Below are 19,464 nucleotides of genomic sequence, written 5' to 3'. Positions count from 1 at the left end.
GCCGGCTGAAATAACCCTGGGTTCTCTTTGGCATGATTCCATTTTACACTTAGGCTGTGGAATTTAAGTGACATAGAAAACACAAAGACAAGTACACACACACACACACACACACACACACACACACACACACACACACACACACACACACACACACACACACTTGCATAGGTTGTGAGCATGTTTGCCCAGGTCTGTTTTACTTGGTTACGTTGTCCTCTAAAGTGACCTTTATTTGGTTGACGCACTCGGCACTGCAGGCCGAGCTCAGCTCCACTCTGCTATGTCAGACTCGCCCAACCTGTTCTGTGTGTGTATGTTGACACCCCCCCCCCCCCCCACCTCCCCTTCACTTTATTGTGAATTCTTTTCATTTCCTTTATTCACTCTCTTATTTGGACTCTCTTTGCTCTTCAGTCGTTTTCCTGGATTATTCTGTCCTCTTTATTGAAGTGACATAGACAAATCTTTTTTAATTGTGTGTGTGTTGGTATTCATACTCAAACATAATTGACATGTACCACTCTCACAGAGCAATCATGGGGTTGTTGTATGTGGGAGAGTTCATAACCTTTGCACTCTGCCCTTTTCTTTTTTTACTGGATTCGTGGCATGCAGGTTTCTGGCAGCAGGGTCTTGCAGAGGGGTTTGGCCCAGAGGGTAAAGGAAGACCAAAGGCCTGGCTGGCACCGGGGCGTGTGGGCACTCACACCTCTGCCTGTGCCCCCGGATCGGCCCCCTTTAGGCCGGCCTCAGCAACCCCTCTGCCCGTGGCCGGGCTAACCTCGCTCTGCCCTGCAGAAAAGGGAGTTGTCAGCTTTAGGGGCTTTGCACCGGGGCAGCTGCCACTGGTCAGGCAGATATATTTAAACATGTAAGGCAAAGGGAGACACAGCAGCTTTTACACTTGCTACTTGCTGCTCAGTGGGCCAGCGGGGGGGCCAAAGCTGTTTATCCATGCAGAAGCACTGTCAGTGCCAGGACGGGAGGAATGGAGGGCCGGGGACATGACGGCATTAGGCTGTCCCCTAACTCAGCTTATTCATGTCACCACACACACACAGTTGACCACTGTCAGTATTGTATATGCTGTGACTTCCTGAATCCTCTGTGTGTGTGTGTGTGTGTGTGTGTGTGTGTGTGTGTGTGTGTGTGTGTGTGTGTGTGTGTGTGTGTGTGTGTGTGTGTGTGTACGTGTGGTGTGCTGGTGCTGATGGAGAGGTTAGTCTCCAGCGCCCTTGACGTGTCCTGCTGAGCTGCAAAATCAGGGGAGAGATGGTGGCCTCTGGATTGCTGATGAACTGTGTGTGTGTGTGTGTGTGTGTGTGTGTGTGTGTGTGTGTGTGTGTGTGTGTGTGTGTGTGTGTGTGTGTGTGTGTGTGTGTGTGTGTGTGTGTGTGTGTGTGTGTGTGTGTGTGTGTGTGTGTGTGTCAGAGTTTTTGACCAATGAGCTGATAATTAGCAGTGGTACTCTTCATCCTTGTATCAGTGCTGCTGTTCAGTTGCCCTCAACATCTGTTTTCCTCTTACAGTAATGTCATCGTAATGTTCATGTTTGGCAGAGGCCCAGACATCTTTTGTTGGCTTTCAATCTGACACAGTCACTAGGATGGCTTGGATTATAAAGCTGATGAGTTAAATCATAATATTTGTTAGAAAATGGAAGATGAGTGAATGTCAGTGTGTTAAAATTTCACAGATTCTTTTTTTGCTGCTCTTCCACTTTTGTCATTTTAAATATGAAAGCTTTCTGTTTCCGGACAAACTGTACCATAAAAGTTCCCCGTCAGCCTGTCACACCACTCCAGTAGAAAGGACAACATTATTTTTCTTTCCTAGATTGTATTATTAAATGGACAGCAGAGTTGTGTCAGGGCACAAACCCGACCTTCTGGAAAGCTTGACAGGTTTCAGCTCAGCCTGTTCCCTGTTGGCACCTAAAGGACACACACCCCGGGGTGACCTGTTTCACCATTTACAGCTGCTCCAACCCCAGAAAACCGAAGCCCACGTTGCCGGTTCAGGGAAACTCCGACCCCCCTCTGCACTCTAAAGGTGCAGAAGAAGAGAACCGGCGCTCCCTCTGGTGCAATGATTTCCTCCAGTTATCCTCCCCCGTGGTTTTATTAAGACCGATAGTCCCCACAGATTCATTTTAGTGTCAGAAGGCTGTTATAAGGGGGTGAAATACGAGGGAAAAGGCAAAATGTAATGCACGGCGAGGGCGCTCATTATATGCTACAGGTACTAACACAGGCCTCGGTGATGATGATAGCAGATGTTTGCGTTGGCTCCTTCAGTCGTGTTGTTGCAGTGGCCCCCGAATCCCACAGTCCCTTTCTGCTCTGTGGGGCTTGGCTGGGCGTCCTCTCTCTCTCTCTCTCCCCCGCTCTCCCTCTCTCTCTCTCCTTCCTTCTGTTGCTTTCTTTCACCCCATGGCGCAAGTGGAAAACAACGACCGTCTCCAGTAATTCACACAAGCTTTTAATAGGACGTGATGAGTTTGTGATTGAAAGTTTCAGCAGTGTGAGTCTGAGCAGGGGGGGACGCAGCGGCTTGTCTCGTCTCATTGGATGTGCATTAGTTTACATGTACTTCCTATGCACTACTGTGTTCTTTCCATCTAGACATATTCTACAGTTCTATACGTGGATGAGCAGCCCTGTTCTGTGTCAGATTTGATGCTCTTTGTTGGCGCTGATGTGCCTCTGCCAGTTCTCAAGGTGTCCTTGTAGCAGGAATGCAACAGAGATCTCCCCGGACCGGGACTTGGCTCGGTTCCATCTGTCACTAAAAATCTGATTTACCGCCCTTTATCCAGCTGTAACTCCCACTCTTCCTCCGCCGCTCCGCTGTCTCGGGCATTTCTTCTTCTTCTTCTTCTTCTTCTTCTTCTTCTTCTTCTTCTTCTTTGTCTTCTTTGCCCTCCGTCTCCTGCCCCGGTCCACCCCTCTTGATTGGCGCTGCGGGGGAGTCGCACAGCGCTGAAAGTCTGAAAGAAGATGGATGGAGGGCCTGACAGAGTGCGAAGAGAGAGAGGGAGAGTGCCTGGGTTTGGGCCCGCTCATGTCTGGCTTTCATTAGCCTGCGGTGAGGCGCCGCTGTGTTGGTTGAACGGACGGGACAGCAGAGGGGATCGTGGGCATTTTCAGGTTAAAGGTTGAGTGAAAGCTGCGGAGAAGTGTGTTGAGTGTTTTGCGTGTCGTCAAAGAATAATCCAGCAAACCTGAAACAAGTCGGGAGGTATCAGCAGTGTGTAGCAGTGTAATACGCTTTCATTGACTCGATTTTGTTCTGTGTCGTCATTTTAAACATCCATTTCTGCTTCAAAACCCCTGACGGTAATGCATTCAGAACCCACATCATTTATCATATTGAGAAATCAATCACAGCAGAGAGAGAGAGAGAGAGAGAGAGAGGTCTGCCTGCTCCTCCTCCTCTGACAGTGGCTTCATTAGAGCGTAATGCAGCGCCGCCACCAGACGCCTCAGGTTTGGGCTCAAACAAAACAACTCACCCTCTTTCTCTTGTTTTTCCTCAGACTGGGGCACTCTGGCTCCCTGGCTGTTAATAAGCTGCTGTTATTCCCATCCCCACCTGCACGTGTAAACCACTGCTCAACGCAACAAGCTCAGGCTCGCCTCGCCGGGTCATTGAAAGTCATTTTGGGAAAAGTAGGATAATAGCTAAACTGCATGTGGGAGTAGATAAAGCAGCCAAAACCAGGAAATTACAACACTTAATCATGTTTACGTCACGTTTTTGGGCTGCGTTTTGTTGCGTTCCTTCATCGTCTTGTTGCCTTTTGGAACTTCCAGCTTTTGCCTCCTTCGCTTTTTTTCCCCGTGTGTGCTTGCGTGTGCCAGAGCGTGTGTGTGTGAGGGAGGGCAGTCTGAGGCCGTGGGGCACATGTTACTTGTTTAGTTTGGTTTTCATCAGCTCCCCTCTGTGCTCGCTTGTTTACGCCCCCCCTCCCTCCCCCCTTCAGTAATCTCTCCCTTTGCTCTTTCTTCAGTTGTTTTTTTTTATCTTTCCTTTGTCTTACAATTTTCTCCGCTGTTCTCCCAAGTAGTCTGTTTGTTCAGAAGTCATCTTTTTGGATTCCTGGTTGGTTTTTATGACTCGGGCTCGTGTGTGTGTGTGTGTGTGTGACGCTGGAGAGGACGGGGTTATCGGACCCAGTGGTGGCACAAATTGAACAATTTAGCGATGTCCTTAAGATGTATCATATTTCTTACTATGTGGCCAAGGACACCAGGAGCTGAAGTCTGTTTTTTTATTTGGCAGTCCAATTGAAATCCCAACCTCCAATAATTTTCTACTAAATGGGTTTTTCTAATAGTGGCTGGGTTTACATTTTCAGCTCCGCACAGAGTTAATTTATTCCCGGTCCGGTGATGTTCAGTGCCTGATGTATTGGAGCGACCTTGTGTTGGGTGGATGCTCTCTTTCCTGTTTGCTGAAACCATTAAGAGCTCTTCGTACGCACTTACACATCTATTCCTTGGCGGTTGTTTGGGCCGTTTGATGGCAGGGCTCTGTATGGACACTGTTCGTCATGCACACACGCCCCATTCCTCCCATTTGGAGTTTTGACTTTTTGTTCCAAATGGAATTGTTAACAGAAACATTGTTGTTGAGTCGCTGAGAGGCGCTGACCTTCAAAAACATGCTCAGTCATGGACATTAGTCCTAGTTGGGTCCGTCCCAAAACCACCAGTGCCTTGGGAAACTAAAAAATGTAGTCGGACAAAAATTTCCAAACCAGTCCGTCAAGAAGTGGTGGTTGGAAGCGCTGAGGTCTGATTGACATTAAGCCTTTTCCACATTGTTTTTCCTGCTTTGTGTCCTCTTGCTTGTGTCATAGCCATAGTTTCCAGCGGTTAACTGAATGCTAAACTGAGACAATGAAGATTATTGTCCTGTGTTTGTTTGTGTTTGATAATGTGTCTCTGCTGTGTTCTCAGGGTCAAACCGTGTCTCTCCAGGCCATACCAAGGACAGAAGAAGTCCTTTACCTCTACAAAGCCCTTCACATCGCGACCAATGGACCCCCGGTGCCGGACCTGGAGCAGCTCAACAGACATGGGTACAGAGTCTTTCACATACACACATCTGCCGCAACCGCCATATTCTTATTGAACTTGGTCTTGTAATACTATAGCAACAAAATCTCAGTGGTGGGGTTGAGTGATGCCTAAACAAGTCAAGTTGAAATGTTGGGGAGCTCCAGCAGGGACGGTCTTCTCAGGAAAGCCCGGCGTGTCTCACTTGATTCTCCTCTGATTAACTGAGAGAGTGAAAGCAGCTCTGCCACAAGCCGCCACAGTGCCTCTGCAGGAGCATCCATTAACACACACAGGAAGTGCTCCCCCCCCTCCGACGGCCCCTTCGGGCCAATCAATCCACGACGCCATTGGTCCGGTCCTCGCTGAATGTAAGCCATCCATCAGACAGCCCAGCGCCCAGCCGTCTGCACTCCAACTGGCTGGCACTAAAGCCTGCCCACACACTGAGAGAGGCCAGCTTTTATTGGGTGAGAAGAGCGCAAATGGGGTGAATTTCAGTTTGGGGCGAGCTCATTGACTTTCTCCAGGCTTCAGCCTCACAGAAACATTTATTCGGCTGAGCTTGTGCTTATTTGAACATGATTTCAGCACGTTTAGTGTTCCTGGAGCTCTCATTGTACTTTCTTCTTCTTCTTCTTCTAAAAGGTATTGAGTTTTGTTGAACAATCGCATTTAGCCAATTACCTGGAAATTCATCAAATTAAGGTGGAACTTTCCCCTTAAAGGATTACAGGGGAGTTTAAGCAGAATAACTGGCCCTTATTTACATTATGTATACAGTGAAATGCTGAGGTCCTGCTTCTTTTGGCCCGGGCTGATCAATATGCAGATGAAACATCTTACAATTTTTGCCGCATGCTGAAGCTCAGGGGAGGACAGAAGTTTGGGGGGGGGGGGCGGCTTGGTGTCAGCAGTTCATGGGTCTAGCAGGACCGACGCTGGAGCGGACCGGCTCTGCTACAGAGATAAACGAGGCTGGATCCAGTGAGGAACACCAGTCCCATTCTGACACACCGCAACTCCCAAGATGCAACGTGCTGTGAAGGAAAAGCAACAAATACTGCTGACACTTCTGCTCAGTTGGCAGTTTGCGATCCAGCTAGTTTTCGGTGCATGCGAGCTCAGATACATATCGACCATCCAGCTCCAACACACGTTCACACAGATGGTGCCCCTTAAATCTGGTGCACACTTTGTGTCCTCCACACTCACGCTCTCTCCCCTGTTATTGCACTCCTGGCATTTCAACTGCAACGGAATTTGTGTGATGTGGTAAATGTTCACAAGTGTGTGAGCAGAGGACAGAGACTGCAGACGAGGTTTAGAGGGTGAAACGGGAGTCACCAGTGTGGACCGTTGGGCTAGAACCTCAGTCATATGACCTGTGAAGGGAATATGCTTCAACGTGTGAGCAGATATGGATGTGCTCAAGTGTGGAGGAGGTTAAAGGGCTGTGGGGGCAGGTACTTATTTTAAACATGGCTGTTTGTCTTGGTCAGGGCCCTTGGTGACAGCAGCACCACTGGTGATTTGTCTTGGACACAGCCATCAAGCGAGGCAGGAGAGTTGAGCTCACACACACACACACACACACACACACACACACACACACACCCCTCCCCAGTGGCCCCGTAGCCTGTGGGGCCCGGTCTGTAGCACAGGATCGCCAGTCAACTCAGGACTGACTGGAGCCATGTTTTTTTTTTTTTGTGTGTGATTTCAGTTAGCTCTTCTTTTTCCTCTCTTCTCTCCCTCCTTCTTGGTGTCTGTGTCTTTTTCGTCTTGTCCCTTTGCCCCCCAAAAAACCGCAGGAGCGTTTGCACGGCTGCCAGGAAAAAGCCGAGCCACGCCTCTTTCACTGTCTCTCTCCCTTTCTGTCAGCTGTACCTGAATAAATATGGGCTGCGCTGAGCTCTGATTAAAGACAGCTGCCTCACGACACCAGCAGAGTCGAGCTGCATGTTCAGGCAACAGGGGCCTCCTAAGGTGTCCATTCAGCTTCCACCTTAACGTTAACCGTCGCTCACGCAGAGCCAAAACGCTCCTCCCCTGACGTGCGTAGGTGTTTGTGATGTGCCACAGAGGATAGGACCCTAATCATGCGGGCCTTACATAATGGAAGGATGCCGCTGTCCGTCTCTCTGACTGGCTCATACCCACAACCGTGCGTGAGCTGTAAAAATTATGACTACGCTATGAATAAAACACTACAGCTCATTCCTGAGATGCCCTGCTGAGGCTCCCCGGCTTCTTGCTTTTATGTTCAACAGTAAAAGCCTTGAATAAACAACAACCCAAATAAAGTAAATACTGCTACAGAGACGTAAATAGAGAAACATATGATGTTTACGCTGACATGGCTGCGATATGAATCTCGGCGCACAGCAGCAGCGAGAGAGAGAGAGGGCAGCAGTAGCTTTTTTTACAATGGCTGCCGATGGGCTCGACCCGAGTTAAAGCACCGGAGGACATCTGCATACAAGGCATAAACGAAATCATGCCGGCATGCTAATTTAAATTGGCCTGTATTTACATGAGCCCCGGACCTGAGAGGAAAGTTTGCTTTCTGTTTTGTGTGTGTGTGTGTGTGTAGATGAACATCTGGGTCGGAGTTTGTTTTCTGCAAGAATACTTTTAAAGATCTGGAGTGCGTAGGCGTTGAAAGACCGACTGGGATCTTGGGCAAGAACAAATCATATGGGGGGGAAAAATAAGGGGAAAGAGAAATTGGCTGCAGAGCATTGAACATTTCAACTCCAACCTCAAGTGCTGACAATGAAAGCTCGCCAGAACAGTTGTTTGTGTTGGCACAGGTCGCCCTAAAATTAGCCCATCTCTCCCTGACAGAAGTTGCTCAACGCACTTCGCCAAATGCCAGTGTGGATAATATTTTGAAGTTTAGCCTCCTCCCCCACCCGCATGGCTCTCTATAATTGGTGGAAAAAGTGAGGTTTTCTGTTGGGATGGCTTGTCAAGCATCTGTCTGTTGTCGGCAGGCCGGAGGGGGAGCAGCTGAATGAGTGGAGTGTTTAGTCTGGAGCTCCTCTCCGGGGGATGCACTTCTCTGCACCAGGAAGTAATCCTCAGCGCACTTCCCTTAACTTAAACAGACCACTGGTGACTGGCTAAAGGGTTAATTAGTGACGTACAGTTTGCCGCGTCTGTCAGTCACCAACGCGGAGGATTAGCGTTTCATCCCCCTGCTCTTCGTCAGATCTTCATCGTCACCGACTTCATCTATCCTGCGGACGTACATACCTTACATACGTCGCATGTACTGACACACACACTCTTACACAAGTGATAAACGAGTGGCCCTCACACACACGCACAGACTAGCTGGGTTTATTGTGTGCTTACAGGAGCGCTGCCTACTGAACTGGTTGGGAGCCAGGGGTTAATGGGTCTCTGAGTGATGCTCTCCTCCTGCCTGTGTTCTTTAGCTTTCCTCTCATCCCCTGGGTGTCTGTGTGTTTATGTGATTGGTGTGTGTTTCTGTTCGTTTGTGTTTTTGCTTATATGTTAAGTGCTTAGGTGGAAGTGCGGCACCCCAAACAGTCAGTGGCGCTATCGGAGCCTCGGGTTCCTGGCAGCCGGCTCGACTAACCTTTCCCTGCTATGTTGGCCCGGCTCCAGATCCGGGCTCTTCATCCGTCCATTTTTAGGCCACCGGGCTTTTCCGAGCTGTCCCCCAGTAGCACTGCCGCTGACCCTGGCTTTGGCTCTGGGAGTTTTCAGGCTCACCAGACACGGTCCATAGAGAACTCATGAATCCATTTCTGCCGTCACTAAATTGGAGTATATGAGGTTTAAATTGCGTACAAATCATTCTTTCCTTTCCCCGCTCTCCCCCCTCAGTCTGTGATGATGGGGCAAGTCAGCCATGATATGGTTTCTTTTTTTCCACAATATGCAGCAGGAAGCCGCTCCAGTGAAATCTTTGGAAAACGACCATGAATAGTTTTTCCATGTATCCCAGGTCCTCTGATCCCCGCAGGGAGGGATCAGGGATCATTCCGACGGTCCTGGAGCTGGGGAAGAGGCCGGGGGTCACAGAGTGTGAGGAACCTGAGGTGCAGCGTTGGGATGTCAGAGTGATGAGAGTGACGGGAGCAGAGCGATGGCACCTTGGAGAGAGAGAGAGGGAGAGCGTCTCGCATACTGGGCCTCAAGTTGTCATGCACCCGAGCAGAGTCTCTCACACAAACACAGCTTTGATGCTGAAGTTATGAGCTGGATGAAGGAGACGCAGGCGCCGGCCAGCATGACCTCGGATGAACTCCCTCAAGAGCAGTGGGCTTTGATCTCCTTTTACTGCTATTAGATGAAGTCTCAAGGCGCTCGTTGTGCTTTCTTTCAGCCAATTAAAATATTCATTCACACCGCCAAATAATACCATTTATGAGAATCTGGTTGAGCATGACTGTATCTGGCTCTTGCGTAACAATAGGGCTTTCCCCTCAAATACTTTGGGGTTGCCACCAGAACCAAGACCCGAAGCTGAACTTGGGTTGCTCAGATATCCGATCTGCTCCATTCTTCCACCCTTCTTCTCACTCTTTGCGCGTGTCCGTGTCTTGTGTTACCGCACCGAGCCTAGCCTGTCTCTGACCATTGAAGTGCCTCCGTGGCTCAGACAGGAAAGCTTTGACTGAGGCCTTGGCCCTCACAGATTTAACATTTGCATAGCCAAAAGAGACTGAAGGCACCGTGAATGAGTGGAAGCTTGTGTCCACCTATTTGACTTGCAAACCTGTCTTGCCCAGGCGTCGCGCTCTGCACATGACCAAGTCCAGATTCCCAAAGGTGCTCAATCTCATAACTAACTAGAGCAGGAACAGAGAGGGGCGGCGTGCGGTGGAGTGCTGCACCACCCCCCACCCAGGCCATTATCCTGTCTGTCTCAGTAAACAGACCATTAACAGACAGAGCTCGTGGAGGCCAGATCACTATTGTTTCCCCTCCCATAGATTTGTGCAAATATTGATCTTCTCTTGAAGTATGAGTCATAATAAGCACACTCTGTAGTTGACCGTAGTCCTGACTGTCAGGAGGCTTTTTACTTGTGGTCGAGTCTTTTCTGACCTGGTGAGGAAACGGAGAGCAGGACAGAAGGCTAGAGAGGGAGCCACGGTGCTGTCCTGTATGTATTCTGGTCATCTTAAGAGGTCGGCTTTTAGCGTTATTGTTTCCTTCTGCGGGCTGAGTGCCAGACAGTCCAGCCCTCTCCTCCCAGGATGAACCCAGACCAGGCCAGACCAGGCCACTGCCAGCGCCGGAGACACCAGCGGGGAGGGAACTCCGGGGAAAACAACTTCTCCCCACTCCAGGTTTATTTGTGTCACAGCCTGCAGGCAACAGGGTCACTGCCCGGCAGAGGGAGGTGACGTCTCCCGCCTATTTATACGGTAACACACACTGACCTGTGCAGGGGTTTGTGAAGCTGCCGCACACTGTCTAGGGTTGCGTACTTTGATTTCCAGCCTGGTGGTGCTCATAACTATGCTTTGTATTTGTGCGCGCACTCTTGTCTCTGTTTGACACAATGCCAGTCCGTGCCTCTGTGCTGCCCCGGCCGGGGCCAGAGGTTCTCTGTGATGCACAGGTGGATTACCAGGCTCATTTTCTTCCCTTAAGAGCCACACACAGACAACAAGCTGCCTTCATGTGGGGCTCGGCTACACGGACTTCTCATGGGACGCCTCGTGGTTGGAAGTACCATTCCGTCATGATGTATGATTTGTGGCCCTTCCCCGCCCTACCTTTCCTTGTTTTTTTGTTTTGCTCCACACCCTTCACTCCCCTTTCTTTGCTCTTTTCCCGTCTTTCTCCCTAATTGAAATCCTCGTCGCCTCTCTCCAGGGCGAGAGCTGCTTCAGTAACTGATACCTGTGGAGGCCAATCCCCCCTGGGAAGACTATTCTTCCATTCTGTATCGGTTCCCTATTCCCAGAATGTTACATCCAACAGTCGCCGCTCCCTCGCTGTTTGTGTGTGTATGTGTGTGTGTGGTTGTGTGTGTGTGCGCGCAATGGGTGTGCCTTATGCCAGCAGCCATTCGCTGGACAGCATATGTCCTCCCATTGTTTACGGCTCCATTTGGTTAACGATGACACTGATGTCATGTCATTATCTTCCCATTGCAGTCCAGTTTGCCCCCCCCCCCCCCCCCCCCCCCCCCCCCCTCCCTCCTCCCTCCACTGCTCTCCAGGGGCCAGAGTTATCAAGTAGCGGCTCAGGGGATGAAAGAAAGATGCAGTGTGTATCATGTGGCCGGCGGGGTGTGATGACTCCCCGAGCCCACTGCTGCGGTTAGGTGTAAACCAACGGCCCAGTCAGTCAGCCAGCCTCTACTGCCCCCATCAGGCTAGACAGAGGCGGTGCAGGCGATCCCCGGCTGGGTGAGTCCCAGTGACAGGTGATACTCAGAGCGGGAGTGAGGTTGCAGTTGAGGGTTTGCAGCAGCACAGTGGGCCTTTATCAAAGCCCACAATGTCATCTTTCATAGACGCCAACAAACGCTGCTCTTAGCCTTTATCTGTGATACCAACACGCCGCCTTCTTGAGGACAGCTTGCACTCCACACCAGTGTGCATTTCTATATGTGTTAATGTCAAGTGTTACCCAATGCTTCTGTTAACACTCTAAACGTGTTCCCCTTTAACTAAGTGTTATCAATACCCTCCCCTTTCTCCACTTCTCTGCCTCTCTTTGGATGCAAACATGGAGACTGGGCCTGTCTGCGGTAATGATAAGGCACATGATGATAATGGATAAAGGGGCCGGAGAGGATATGATGTAACCGCGCCGCGCCGCTCACGCGCAGCAGATAGCACAACTTCAGATAATCCGCCGGACAGTTGCGTCAGCTAATGGCCGCCGATCTGTCTCTCACACTCGCACGTCCCCGAGGAAGCTGCTTTCAGTGGAAAAGAGTGTGACCTCTGACCCCCGGTGATGAGAGACCACTGTTGACAGATATAGTATACCTGTGAGAGTCCTCTGAGTTTGTCTTGACTGCAGGGGGTTTCGGCTCTGGACTGCAGCCTGGACCAATTTACACATTCTGCAGATCCTGCTCTGTGGGTTTGCTGTCGGTCGCGGCACAAACAGCTCGGGCGTTAGACAAACATGTACCCACACTCGTGAATTGTGTAGACACACACACGGGGGCATAAGCATACATTGCGCAGCCACACAATGCGCTCAGTGTGCTGTGTCTCTGGCGTTGGGTACATTTTCTCCCGGGGCAGAGTGTAGGAAGGAGGGGCAGATGGGGTAGCAGCACTGCGAGTGAAACTGGAGCCGCCTCAGGAATGCAGGGGGTGTTTTTGGAGAACCAGAGTGGAGTTTGGGGGGGAGGGAGGGGGTGACTTAAGGGGGAAGGATGGGTGATTAGGGGGTGACAGCTGAGTAGTGACCCCTCTATAATGACAAATCATCTGGCAGGTGTGTGGCTCTGCACCCCCTCCTTCCCCCATCATTCCCAGGCCAGGAATCCTCAACCGCTGCCGGAGCCCAGTGCTAAAGGAAGACTTCCGGACATTCGGACTGCCGTCCAGCAGGCTTATGTCGGCCAGGCGCTGTGCGGATATAGCCTGCTTTGTGTTTGTCAGCTGCCCTTCTCGTGCACTCACACACACTCACACACACTAGTCTAAGCTCCTTCCCTTTAGTAAACGCAGTGAATGAGGCCTGGGTTCCTTGGAGCCGTCTCAGGTAGGGTTGAGTTCATCGATCCGTCTTTGAAAATGTAATTTTTCACTTCCACCATTGATTCAACTAAGTAGATATAAAGTTTTGTGCTGAAAGTGGGAGTAGCGTGTTCAGGTCATGAATCACGCTGACGACAACGTGATTCTTTGTGCTGGAACAACAACAGCTGACCCCGGAGGAGCCAGCGCGGCGTGGAAGTGGACAGGTGCCACGACGGGGGGCGTGGCCTCAGGTCAGCTCTAATGGAGTCGAGGAAAATCCCTTTCTCACACACACTGCTCCACACACTTTCGCTTGACTTTCTCGATCCTCCTGAACGACGCACAGGAATGCAAAGTCATGATGTATGGAAGCGGCCAAACCACATAATTTCACGACGAGCGTTCTTGGAGACTGATTCAGATTGCTCCTTTGTCTTGTGTGTCTGCCGTGTGGTTTGCATGTTGATTAAGTGTCTTCTTACTCAAATAGCCTTTGTAACATCACAGCCCCTCTTTTCTTTTCCATGGAGCCTCCGCAGCTCCTCTTAATCCAATTCCAGCCCAACACATGGAGTCTAGACGAGGGGGCCCGACGCGAACGGGGCCTGAACCTCCATCTGATATCTGCTCCGGCTCCCCGAGACTTCCACCCCCGGAGTCCCACAGCCTCGCAGACGTTTTCTCCGAAGAACCCAAACACCCTCCGTCTCGCGGGCGTATCGACGATTCCAAACACAAAGCGGAGCCGCACATTCTCAGCTGGAACTCACGCGGAACCCGCTGGAACATTTCACCACTTATCTTTTCACTTTGCATTAGAGATGGGGCCGCGTTGTATTTTCCAGGCGACGGGGGAGCCGGGGGGGTCTGGGTGCCGTTGTGGGGGAAAGAAAAAGATCTCTGATGGTTATTAGCATTAACAGGAGACACTGACCAGGTAGTGGAGCTCCAGACCCCAGTGGAAAAATGTTGTTGGCCTCTGCTATCTGGAGGAGGTATAAAGTCATATGATCGCTCTATTATTCCCTTGAAAACACCAACAGTACTCAGAGTCCACCAAGAAATATGGCAGTAATCAATGACATTATTTATAGATTGGTTGATTACTAATGGAAACCCCCCTGTGGTTTTCCCAGAGGTGACAAAGCTGTACAATCATTCAGTCTCTATCACCTGCACTGCTCTCTTCCCTCTCTCTTTCTCTCTCTCCTCCCCCCCAAGCGACATAATGGCCCAGTCCAAAGTGACCCATATTTACCCAATAATACAAGGCTTTGAAAAGACCCGTATCGAGTTGCAGCTAATGCTCCAGTGGGGCCCGGAGAGTGAAAGATGTTACCGGCCGAAACGGCTTGGGTTTCAGGGCCCTGTGAACAAAAGGCAAGGCCGGGTCCCTCGCAGAGAAAAGGGGGGAGTGGGTGTTGGTGAGGGTGAGGCGGGGGGGAGGAGAGGAGGAGGAGGCGATGGGGAGTAGAGAGTGGAGAGTGTTTAGTGTACGCTGAAACAGTAGCGTCACAGCTGGCTCAGAGCAGGGCGAAGTGGCGTTAAGCGTCTGTTTCAATGGCCTGTGTGTGTGTGTGTGAGTGTGAGTGTGTGTGAGTGTGTGTTGCGGTTCATGTGTGAATCTGCGTCTCCTTTCTGTTGATTCATTGCAGTGTGAAAATAGAGCCAGGGACTTTTTTCTCCTCCTCTATCCTCTGTATATTTAATGCGTTTCAGGCCTCGGCACGTCTCGGTTGTCGCCGGTCCACTCTTGATATCTAAGCCTGGGTCGAGTACAGTCATGTGAAGTGTCAAACTCATCTCCCAGCTTTATTACCATCTGGAGGAGGCTGTGTGTGTGTGTGTTAGCTTGTGTGTAGCCCTTATGGGAAGATGCGCGTCGAGCAGAGTTAATGGAGCAGAACTGAACCAACCTGCAGTGTCGGGGGTGAGCGGAGGCCAGGCCAGGTTAGTTTAAGGAAAGAGCGTTTGCGACGTCGATGTTAAACCAAAGGTGATTTCACCTCATGTCCTCTCTGCTTCCCACCCAGTCGCCCCCTCCCCTCCTCCCTCCTCCCTCCTCCTCCCCGCCCCCCTCCTTTGCCCCAGCGTTCTCTCTGGCTCCCTCGCTCCGCTCTGCTCTCTCCTAAGGGGCAGGCAGGTATAAAGTTACACAGAGCTCTCAGCTTTCTTGGAAGGAATGACCACATGAGTAGCTTGGGGATTAGATTAGCAGGAAGAGCAGACTTAGCCAGGCTGTAAATAGCCCACTTTTTTCACCATTAAAAAGGGCCCAGTACAATATAATCAATAGATAGCACTCATCTGATGCAGGAAGCCATATGAGAAGACCTCCCTCAAGTGCTCTGAAGGACAGGCTACAGCAGCTTGGGCCTAATGAAGTTATTATTAATCACTAGGCCTCCTGTTTTGAACTTGTGTGTTGTTTCTCTAGTGGGTGATGAGTGGTCTTTGTGTGCAAAACCTGATTGGCATCTCTTGTTACTCTTCTCACTTTCACTTGTCTGTTTTTACGACTTGATGATGATGCCTCGCCCGGCGTTTGTCAGTGTTTAATTTTGCGTTCCGGGGCTTTTATTTTCAGCCAGAGTTCTATTTCTTTTTTCTTTTTTTTTTCTCTTCTCATCACGCCTCCTGGAATCGTAAAACACAAAAGGCAAAATATAATCCATTCAGTGTGCAGTTTCACCAACACCTCTTTTCTCTCTCTCTCTCTCTCTCTCTCTCTCTCTCTCTCTCTCTCTCTCTCTCTCGGTCCGTCTCGCCCCGTTCACATTCACACACACGCCTCACCCTCGGTCTCGGCCAGCCTCCCCACAGGTGTTGGGTTACTCTGTAAAGCAGCTTGAATGGGCACAGAAATCACAGAGGGCCGTCTGTGCTCTTGATTCCTGTCTCACTTTGAAGTTCCCCCCTGGCTCACAGGAACAGGGGCCACAAAGCCAGACTCGTGTGAGGGCTTTAGACCTCTCTGCCCCGCACTGTGAATTCTGCAGGGATGGAAGGATGGATGGAGGGGGAGGAAGAGGAGGGGCGGGGGGGGGGAGTGTTGACGAACGTGTTGTCTGGGTTGCTCGAGGACTTTGCTTTTTTAGCTTTGTAGTCAGATGCTACAACAAAGCAGCAGCACGGCGGCACATGTGCAGGCTCTCTCTCCCCCGTGTGACCGCTCTTGACAGCAGAAGAGTGTGTGTGTGTGTGCGCGCGCCTATGTGTGTGTTAGTGTTAGTGTGAGAAGCAGAAGAGGAAGAATTAGAGAGGGTGGGGCCACAGGTCAACCCCCCCTCCCCCCTCCTCCTCCTCCCTCCAACACACATACAAATCATAAGTAGAGAGGCATCCATCACTGTGAGGAGAAGATGTGGAGACCTGACAGCTCCTCTGTTTGTTCTGTCTGTGGATAAAAGTGAAAATAAACAGTGACTTTTGGCTTTGCTTAAGAAGCTGAAAAGAGGCTTTGGCAGCCGACATCTGTAAGTGCTTAGAAAATAAAAGACACCTATAATACTTTAATAGGGCCGTGTTGGAGTGGCTTTTAGGCACAAGGTGTTCCAGTGTCGGTGTGCGGGGGAGCTCTGTCGTTGTTGATCTCATCAAGGGGGCAAAGGGTCCAGGAGAGTCAGTAGAAAATACCTCAAGTGTGGATTTAACCCAGGATAAACTTAATCTCAAGTTTCACTCGCAGGAACTAGTTTTGGAACGGGCTCACCGCCCGCCGTCAGCTCGCCACGCCACCCTGCACGCCACGGCCGCCGTCAATCACTTTATTTACTAAATGCTTCACTGCTGTAACACAGTTCCTGACATAACCTGTGTGTGTGTGTGTGTGTGTTCTCAGGTATCTGAACCACGTGCGGGCCGCCATGCCCCAGGACACAGCTGGAGGATACACCTCGGCTCTGGCGTGTTATCGAGCCATCCAGGATGCGTTCAGTGGTCTCTTCCCTCTCAAAGACTGAGCACAAACCGCACAACACACAAGGGAAATGTGAACTCTGAGGTCAAAGGTCAGAAGCTGCCACGGTGGGTGTGGTCAGACTTATTTTCATTAGGATTATAGAATTTTTATGTTTTGTGTCAATATTTTTAATAAATCACAGAAATCATTTGAGTGTTTCCATTATTGCACAGATTTAATTAAAAAAAAAACAATCTGATGTGATCTCAGCTGTGATGCATTCTGGCATAAAAGAAAAGGAAATAATGGATTCAACGAAAAACTGGATCATCATATGGAACATAAAAGCAGCAGCAGATCTCGGCTTGTCAGAGGTCCGACGTCTCCTCACACTTCTGCTTCTTTGCCGGCGGTTCTTGGATGGTTGCGTTCACGAGCTCTGTGGATAAACAACAAACTGGATGAGTGTGTTTTCCTTTTTGATGGCATATGGACATTTTTCATAGATCTGTGCTCACCTGTGGTCTCTTTATCACTGCTGTAGAGAACCTCTTTGGGGAGTGTGAAGCTCACACACATCATGTCTTTGTTGGGTGATACGTTGCGCACGAAATGCACGGAGCATCTGTCCTCCAGGGAGAATCCCAGGCTGCTGGAAGCTCGTTCCACCATGTCCCTCTCTGGGTTTTCATCCTTGGAGAAGCCGTAGCAGTGAACCACGGGCAGGTTCTGGCTGCAGGAGAGCTCCGGGTCCAGCAGGCCTCTGAACGCATCCAGGAACTCCAGAGCCAAAGCAGGGAGGTTCATGATCACGTGAACGCCGGCTTGTTCCTTCAGCAAGGCGGGCAGCTCCTCCTTCACTGGGCCCCGGATGAAGGCTCTGCCATCCAGGTTAAAGCTCCGGACTTTGCTGGTCACCTTGTTGAGTTTGCAGTTGTGCTGTAACCATCGGTACGACTCCGGGTTGAGATCGTTGGCCAACACGTTGATGCCCGAGCGGGCGGCGGGGACGGCGAAGGGTCCGACGCCTGCAAACACGTCCAGGACGGTGTCGCCGCGTTTGAGGAGCTGCACCACGCGCTGGTGCTCCGTGCTCAGCCGAGAGTTCCAGTAGACGCGCGAAAAGTCAAACTCGTACGCTACTCCATTTTCTTTCACCTGCAACACAGATTATGGTCCGTGAGCATTTCGGGTTTAAGCAGAAACATCAGAGCTCGTCTGTGAATAAACCTACTTTGGTCACCATGTTCTCCTCTCCTGCCAGCACCTCCATCTTGAAGTTTCTGTAGGTGGAGTCGATGATGTTTATCTTATTGACCACACAGGTCACTCCAGGGTTTTTATCCATGATGACCTGACCTACAACAACGGATCAACAACACCATTAAATTCACCTCCTGACTCAGGAATCTACCTAACAACCACAGAAATTTACATTCAGTTTCAAATCTTTGTTCATGTTTGAGTAGATTATAAACAAAACATTGGTTCTCATTTGGGTGATCTCATTAACTCTTTCACACTTGTATTGTTATAGACATTGAAATAAAAAGGTTAATTTGTCCTGAACCCAATCGCTGAGTGCTGAGTGCGTGTGCGTGTGCGTGTGTGTGTGTGTGTGTGTGTGTGTGAGAGAGAGAGCCTCACCTATGAGGTTTTTGTAGGGGAGCTGGTGGTCCCTCAGGTTCATGTGTGCGATGTGCCCCACCCTGCTGAACCCAGAGGTGACGTCTTGGCCCAGAGGAAGCACGGCCTCCAGCACTTCCTCTGTTTTCAGGTTGTCGTAGGTCATGCGCAGCTCGAAGTCCTGGAGCTCCTGAGCGACGCCGAACGACCTGAGTGCCTCGGCCTCGGCTTCACTGAAGGAGCCCGGCGAGGACACTCTGTAAGGGTCCAGCAGGAGCAGACGGAAGTCCTCACTCTCCTCCTTATCTGCTACCACCCTGGGTACGCCTGTGTGATGGATGGTCGACTTCTTCAGGCTTTTCACCACTTTGTTTAGAACCCCTTTGGGCACCCGTAGGGCCGGGACTGTAACCATCTGAGCGAACACCTCTCTGTCCAGTGAGGTCATACCCCGGACCTCTGGAGGGAACTGGTACAGCTCAGACCCCATGATGGGAGATGCTGGGTGCAATGCTTCAAATGAGAAGTTGCAGCACACAGGGACGAGTTTGAGTTTGTTTTGGGTTAGGGTAGAGCTGAAGAATCTACTGAGGGCCCTGAAACAACAAAACACACAGAAAATAAAATGTAAATGAGTGTCTTAAAACAGCCCCTAGTCTCCTATTGTTCTAACCACAGCTGTTTTTAATCTAGATCTGGCTATCTGGTCTCACGTGGACAAACTAGCTCATGTGTGTTTTCTGTCCCTTTACAGGCATGATTCATGTTTTATCACAGTCTTTGGCCTCTCTAGATAGCTTTAATCTACATTAGCGTGTTAAATCAGCCGTTCGTGATGTGATAAATGTTCATTATGTAGATTAAAACAACATTTGGGTTCTATGTGATGCCTGGCCGGTTTGAGAAATACGAATCATCCCATATTACCATTTTCCCTTAAGTTTCCTCTTAACTTAAAAAGCGGAAGCCCGTTTTAGTGAACCCTTCGATAAGATTATCTAGATCGAAGCCCCGCGTGCCTAAAATATAGATAACTAAACGTATATTACCGATACGATTCACATTGGGAAACTCACCTCAACATCCTCACGGCGCAGACATGCTTGAAACGTCATCCGTAGTGGACCGAGAGCTGATTGGTCCATTGAGTAGAGAGCCGATGTTTGATTGG

The 19,464-nt window shown here is 50.2% G+C and overlaps 2 protein-coding genes across 2 annotated transcripts in view; one reads left to right on the top strand and one right to left on the bottom strand.

Moving 5' to 3' along the window:
- Nucleotides 1–16,989, top strand: part of mnat1 (MNAT1 component of CDK activating kinase) — a 27,164-nt gene extending 10,175 nt beyond the window's left edge. Inside the window, exons 7-8 of the mRNA XM_076161632.1 lie at nt 4,968–5,089; nt 16,608–16,989. Coding sequence (XP_076017747.1) covers nt 4,968–5,089; nt 16,608–16,728 — 243 coding nt within the window. The 3' untranslated portion in view covers nt 16,729–16,989. The remainder of the gene's footprint in view (nt 1–4,967; nt 5,090–16,607) is intronic.
- trmt5 (tRNA methyltransferase 5) lies at nt 16,973–19,464 on the bottom strand. Its single transcript, XM_076161630.1, has 5 exons — nt 19,370–19,464; nt 18,315–18,889; nt 17,902–18,026; nt 17,186–17,825; nt 16,973–17,106 (listed from the first exon to the last, which is right to left on the bottom strand). Exons 1-5 carry the CDS (start codon nt 19,375–19,377, stop codon nt 17,036–17,038), a joined length of 1,419 nt encoding a protein of 472 aa, XP_076017745.1. The 5' UTR covers nt 19,378–19,464; the 3' UTR covers nt 16,973–17,035.

Source organism: Genypterus blacodes, unplaced genomic scaffold (genome assembly GCF_046128005.1).
Source record: "Genypterus blacodes isolate CSIRO-AG114 ecotype Tasmania unplaced genomic scaffold, CSIRO-AGI_Gbla_v1 ptg000112l_1, whole genome shotgun sequence".
NCBI classification, from domain to species: domain Eukaryota; kingdom Metazoa; phylum Chordata; class Actinopteri; order Ophidiiformes; family Ophidiidae; genus Genypterus; species Genypterus blacodes.
The sequence above is the reverse complement of the archived record's forward strand: the minus strand, read 5'-3'. Positions and strand labels throughout refer to the sequence as shown.

What these genes read in the sequence shown, in the direction of transcription:
- trmt5 (XM_076161630.1), bottom strand. An exon ending in AGGAGAACATGGTGACCAAA is followed by an intron (nt 17,826 to 17,901) that starts GTAGGTTTATTC and finishes TCTGTGTTGCAG; the next exon opens with GTGAAAGAAAATGGAGTAGC. An exon ending in CAGTGATAAAGAGACCACAG is followed by an intron (nt 17,107 to 17,185) that starts GTGAGCACAGAT and finishes GTTTATCCACAG; the next exon opens with AGCTCGTGAACGCAACCATC.